Source organism: Capsicum annuum, chromosome 5 (assembly GCF_002878395.1).
Source record: "Capsicum annuum cultivar UCD-10X-F1 chromosome 5, UCD10Xv1.1, whole genome shotgun sequence".
NCBI classification, from domain to species: Eukaryota; Viridiplantae; Streptophyta; class Magnoliopsida; order Solanales; family Solanaceae; genus Capsicum; species Capsicum annuum.
In genome coordinates, this window is record NC_061115.1 from 1,497,224 (window position 1) to 1,504,041 (window position 6,818).

At 37.6% G+C, this 6,818-nt stretch overlaps 1 protein-coding gene across 1 annotated transcript; it reads left to right on the forward strand.

The window, feature by feature from the left end:
* Window positions 1-1,887: 1,887 nt before the first annotated feature.
* On the forward strand, window positions 1,888-6,776 carry LOC107870075 (protein N-terminal glutamine amidohydrolase; the record flags this gene model as incomplete). The annotated part of the gene is made up of 6 exons (XM_047412918.1): window positions 1,888-1,936; window positions 3,661-3,749; window positions 4,549-4,626; window positions 4,926-5,056; window positions 5,356-5,480; window positions 6,443-6,776. Coding segments are annotated over 6 exons (630 nt in total), but the record flags the coding sequence as incomplete, so codon positions are not given.
* Between the last annotated feature and the right edge of the window lie 42 nt (window positions 6,777-6,818).

Below are 6,818 nucleotides of genomic sequence, written 5' to 3' on the forward strand. Positions count from 1 at the left end.
TACTAAGATTATTTCCCTATATATATATTTGATAATTTCTCAAATGTATATCAAACTTAATTTAAGCTATGGCTAAAATTATTCTACTTTCTATAGTTGTACTTGTCATGATACATACGCTTTTAAGCTCGTTGATTCACACGAATTCAGTAACTCTTCGCAAATTAGGGATACGTCATAACACAGTTACAAGCTTGCCAAATACAAATGAAGCAACTGCGCACGCACTAGGGGCACGTGGGAACCTAGTTTCGAGCTTGCATAACACAAACGATGAAGAAGCTTCGGGTGAATTAGGGCAACGTTATTCCTCCATTGATTCAAGCTCATCGACTCAAACAAATGCAGCAACTCCTCGCAAACTACAGACTCGTCTCAGTGGAATTACAAGCTCTCCAACTCAAACAAATGCAGCAACTCCTCACAAACTACAGATTCGTCTTAGTGGAATTACAAGCTCGCCAACTCAAACAAATGCAGCAACTCCTCGCACATTAGGGGGTCGTCTTGGTGGAATTACAAGCTCGTCAACTCAAATAAATGCAGCAACTCCTCGCAAACTACAGACTCGTGTTGGTGGCATACAAAATGTGCCAACTAGTACAACTAAAATGACTTCTCAAAATGTCTAGTGAATAGTGGCTACTCAATTAAGTCCAATATGTGTACAAAAAACAAGTATGCTAAATTGCTATGTTGTGCAATATATATTGTATACTATAGTATATTATCCAGTAATGCACTTTTCTCTTCTAATATCTAAATAAACTTTGCCTTTTGTTAAATATTTAGGGGTGGTTGGTTCAAGCTTGGAATGATAATTAGAATTATATATTCTACCTTTTGTATTGGATAGATAATCTCATAATTATAGAATAAATTTATTTTTGTTGTTCGATAGTATATCCTTAACGAAACATAATATAAATTTTATCTCAAATTTTATAAAATAACAAAGTATAAAATTGAGAAATTTCAGATTATGTTTAGACAAATTCGAACGATTTGGAAAGAGAAAAAAAAAATAGAATTAATGTCTTAAAAACACACATAAATAATCACTTGTTCGTGAATTTCGTACTTTAATTATCCCACCATTACATTTACATATCTAAACTATTACTGTCTTTATATTAGAACACACCTAGATGCTAAGTCGGCCTACACACACGCTTATTGTCAAGTGGAACAATATTTGGCTAACTCACCATCGAGTAATAGTTTAGGTAAGTAAGTGAAATCGTGGATAATTACGGTATGCAACTCACGAAAAGTGATACCCTCTGTTCTGTCCATCTTTACTTGTCCAGTATTAATTTGACACACGTCTTAAGAAATAATAAACAACAGGAATAATTTATCATATCAGCCTTTGAATATAATAAATTTAATACTTTTACATTAAGAACAAATATTATACTAGCATTTAGGAAAATAGGTCCGAAATATACCTAAAATTTGACGAAATTTATTGTAACACGCGTTAACTTTGCGGGGATCCTATGACCCTCTAAATTATTTTTTAACGTATTTTTTAACCCCCTAGCTGGACCACTTTAGATCCTTACGCATTCAGTATACGTGCATTCACATAATGATTCAGCTAACAAATATATGCCACAGAAATATGATAAAAATTAATCTATGACCCCCACAAAATTGAAACGTGCTACAGTGTAGGCAAAACTTAGTACACCACTCATGAAGATAAAAAGATTATTTTCGATAGACATTATAAATTTGAAAAAAAGAAAGAAAACAAAAATAAGAAAGTGGATGGCACATCATAAATAGTGTGATTTTTGAGCTGACCTAAGCACAACACAAGTACAGTTTTGCAGAACAAACTTGTCAGAGGAGTGATGACTTCTTCCAGTTTGGAAGTGACTTCTTCAAGTTTGCAACTTCACACCTTTCATCATACTCTTTATTGTTGGTAAAATTTCTCTTCTCTCTCTATTTTTTTTTGGGGTGGGGTGGGGTGGTTATTGTTGTTTGTTTATGAAAATTGGTGTACATTGTTTCTGTGTTTTTTCTTTTGTGGTGAGTGTGTGTGTGTGTGGGGGGGGGGGGGGGGGGGGGGGGGGGTGGTGGGGGGGGTATATGCATTCTTGAAATATATAGATATCTGCTGATTGATGTTTGTTTATGAAAGACGATGCATAATTGAGGATATCGAATTAAGCCAATAGGTGCTCTGTGTCATTGTGTTTTGCAGAGAATTACACTGATTATATATGGTTAAAATTATTCCTTTATGTATAGATAGGAGATGTCTAATCACGTTGGATTCTTTGTGTGTTTACTTATTCATATTCTGAAGTCCTCTAGTGAAAATCCTGGCTTCGCAACGGGCGGGGAGGGGGGGGTTTATGTGTGTATATGTGCATTCTTGAAATATATATATATAGCTGGTGATTGTTGTTTGTTGTTTGTTTATGAAATCTGATACATAATTGATGATACTCCTTTCATTTGAAGCCTTAATTAAGCAAATTGGTACTATGTATGTGTGTTTTGGGGGGTTTAGTGGACCGCTTTTTGCGGAAGATTACATTGTTTATATATGGTATTATTCTTTAATGTATAGATACGAGATGTCGAATCATCTTGGATTCTTTGTGCGTTTACTTGTTCATATTTTAGTATTGTTTTCATGTTTTGCTTTTTAATTTTGTTGTGGGGGGGTTGGGGGGAATGTGTATGTGTATGTACAATTGACGATGCCCTTTCCAGTTGAAGACCTAATATGAGTGAATTCTACTGCTAACACGGAGTTTAAGAAAGCAAATAAGACTTTGAATCTTGTAGTTTTAAATTAGATTTATGTAAAATTTACCGAAATGTCATTTCATCTCCTGGTCTTAGACATGCCGATTAAAGAGTTGCCAAAAAGGGAAAAGATGCATTCTTTTGTAAACAGACTAAAAAGAAAAGCAAGACAAACAAATTGAAACGAAGGGAGTACAAAAAGCTGGTACGGACACCACTGTTACAACAACAACAACAACAAACCCAGTATATTCCCACAAAGTGGGGTCTGGGGAGGATAGAGTGTGCGCAGTCCATACCACTATTTCTAAAGAGGTAGAGAGGCTGTTTCCGATAGACCCCCGTTACAAAAAAGAAAATAGTAGAATTTGTAATTTAGTGAAGGAGCCGAAATTTTCGTCGTAAATACGTTAGTTTTCTTGAGATGGTGTTTTCTTACCTTTTACGTTGAACCAATTCTGCTAATTTGGATTTTCGCTAAAAGAAGTATAAAGAGAAAATCACCGAAGGCAAAAACTAGGTGTTTTCTTCCCATTTATCGAAGCCTTGGTAGACAAAATTACCTGGTACATGTGCTACTAGGAGGTAGTAGGTACTTGTGGAATTAGTCGAGGTACCCGGTATATGTTCATAACAAGAAGGGAACTTTTGAAACCGTGGAATTTCTTTATTTAGAATAATTCAACCTATATACTTTCTTTCTCAAATTTGACATGTTTGTTTTTAGTTTCCGTAATAAGCTTACTTACCGAGGATATAGAGGGTTCATACAATTGGACCCGAGCGGAATTGGGACATCGTTGATTTTATCGATTAAGATTATCTAGCACTAAGAAGAAGTATTGTTCTGTCTGCTAATCTGTTTTCTGTATTCACTTTCTATTACAGTGAGGACAATCTACCTGCTATGCAATAAACTATGTGACGATGGGCTGGCAGATCTGTTTGTTATTTTCATTTCCAACGAGAAGAAGCAGGTAACTACTCTTTTCTCTGTTTGTTAGTTTTCTTTTGATCCGAGGGTCTATCGGAAACAGTCTTTCTACCCACACGAAGATAGGGTATGGTATGCGTACATCCTACCCTTCACAGACCCCACTTATGGGATCTAAGATGCTCGGACTCTCCAAAAAAGTTGCTGCACCCATATCGGATCCTTCGAAAATACACTATTTTTTGGAGGATCCGACACGCACCCGTAGACATTTTTGAAGAGTCTGAGCAACTTAGTGTGGGATTACATTGGTTATTTTGTTGTTGTTGTTGTAGTTAGTAGTCACGTAATATCTTTTTCTTCAATTTTCTCGACGCGATTTTGTTGCCATTTCCTTTCAATCCTGCTTTGATACACGTCTTTTGAGCCGAGGATCTATTGAAGAAACCTCTCCACCCCATAAACGTACGGGTAAGGTCTGCATACATCCTACCCTCCCCAAATCCCACTTGTGGGATTGCACTGGAACGTTGTCGATAATTTCCTTGAAATGCATTAACCAGTTCAGGTTTCCGTCTACCCCCAATACAGCAAAGTAACAGGATGAAGGGAATTTCTTGTTTGAATGGATCTGAAAATGGTCCAGGACGCCTAAATGAGTTGAAATACGGAGTGAACTTTCTTTCAAACTAAATCGATACAATACTACGAGTTCGTTTCTAGTGTACTGTAGCCTTCCAACTTAGTTGTTTTAATGAGGAGAGTGACGGAATGGCGGCAGTTTAGTTGTACCTAGCAGAATGTTTTTGCGTAGTAAGTAACTCGATGATATGCTTTTTCAGATTCCTCTGTGGCATCAGAAGGCTAGCCAGCGCGCGGAGGGTGTTATTCTGTGGGACTATCACGTCATCTGTTTACAGGTCAGACTTACCTACTTTGTTCTAGGGGGCGTTTGGCGCTGAAATTTCTTGTACTTTCAACTCCGGAAAACACGTTTGGCCATAAAATTCCGGAATTTGAAAAACATTAAGAAGCTTTTTCCACTCCAAATTACTCAAAAGATTCAAAAACAACTCCAATTTTTCATTTTTCATGTTGAAAACAAAAACTACTTTTTTCAAATACTCGCAATTCTCATTACCCAACTCCTTATTTTTCTCTACTTTAGCTATTGGGATTTCGATGTTGTTAACAAAATTTGATTGCAATGGTAATGCAGAATAAGAGAGATGAAAAGTCTTCATCCTTAGTGTGGGATTTAGATTCCAGCCTTCTGTTTCCATCGCCCCTTGGAACCTACGTCGCTGAAAGCATTCGTCCGTCTATTCAGATATTTTCAGAATTCAAAAGGTAATAACTGTTCCAGTTCCTAGAAGAAACATGACTTCGTTGAATACATCGATAAAGCTACATGTCTCTTGAATTCTGGTTCTCAAATGAGGAAGAAGAGTTGTTATTCGTTCTTGTCCACAGGGCTAGATAACTTACATTGATGCAAAATACTGCAACATTACCGGTGGACTCATGAAGAATGAAATGCTCCTTTGCTGACGTTTGTCTGAAGACTTGACTAGAGATGAATATTGCCGACATCATGCATGGAGTGATACACACTAATTGAATCTGACAACCAACTTTGTCCATTTCAGGTTCTTTCGAGTTGTGCATGCCCCTATATTCCTCCGACACTTTGCGTCAGATAGAAGGCATATGAAGGATTCCGCTGGAAACTGGATTGCCAAACCACCATCACATGAAGCTATTGTCGCTAAAGGTAAATACAGAAAATAAAAGTTTGCGAGATTATGCTTTTGTCGTTTGTTGGGTACATGTTGCAAGCAGATAACTTCAGTTTAACGAGTGGAAGGACATCTACGCTTAACTATTGTTGTTCATAAGTAGGATACCATCATATTTTCTTGCAAAACATGCTCCGTTTTTCTTTCTTTTGAGCCGAGGGTCTATCGGAAACAACCTCACTACCCATAGAAAGGTATCCTACCCTCCCCCCCCACTTGTGGGATTATACTCGGTATGTTGTTGTTGTTTCCTACGCAGTGTGCACCTTTACCCCTTGGACAGTTTAAGGAATTTTAAACATCGTCCTTTCTGGAAGATGATGTGGTTCGGCCCTCCCTCAGACCCCGAACATAGCGGGAGCTTTAGTGCACTGGTCTGCCCCTTTCATCTTTTCTCAAAGAAGATTATACTAAAAAAATTCAAAGCCATGATTGTTGAACCTTAAGTGATTTAAAAAACTTCATCGTCATGTTTCGGCTCTGTAAAGTGTAAAAATAAGCCGACTACCGCTATGTTTGTTTACTATTAATAACTCGGCGTGCAAAAGTACACTTGAAATACGGATTCAAACCGTGGAAATAGCCTCTCGCAGAAATGCAAGGTAAGGCTGCATACGATAGACCCTTGTGGTCCGGTCCCGCCCTTCCTTGAACCCCGTGCATAGCGGGAGGTCTATTGCACCGAGCTTTATCAAAGTTTGAAGTACTCCATCATATCCCACATCAACTGAAAGTCGGGGCACAAAAGAGCGATGGTTGAGCTGTGCTTTTGACCGTTAGCTCTTGAAATAGGGAAGAACACGCTTACATTACTGAAACATTTCTGATTTACCGTGTGCTATATAGGGTCAGCTGATGCATTTAATGAGAAAACACGGTGACCTTTTGTTCGCTCGAGTTACAATTGCTATACTCATTCTGACTTTTGCTTGTACAGATGGAGCCGTAAACAATCTGAACGAGTACATTACAGTCTCACCGGATGATCTAGTGATCGACGTGGGAGCTGATACTGTCAATGTTGTTTTCTCTGATAAACTTGGCGTCGTAGTTGGCGAAAACGATTTGTTCGGATTTTTCTCTTTGATTTCTTGATTGAGAGTTGAAAAATGTACTAGGTTGCAAGTTGAAATCATGGTCGACATTTTCTTTTGTTGGTGAACAAGGTTGTAAGGAGGGAATGTTATTTAGTATAGTGATTTCTTCAAAATGCTACATTCACATGACTTATTTTAGATGTTAAGAGAAGTGATTGGATCAATTTGTGTGCATCTCGACTATTCCATCGGTTATTTGATATCTCCAACTAGCAC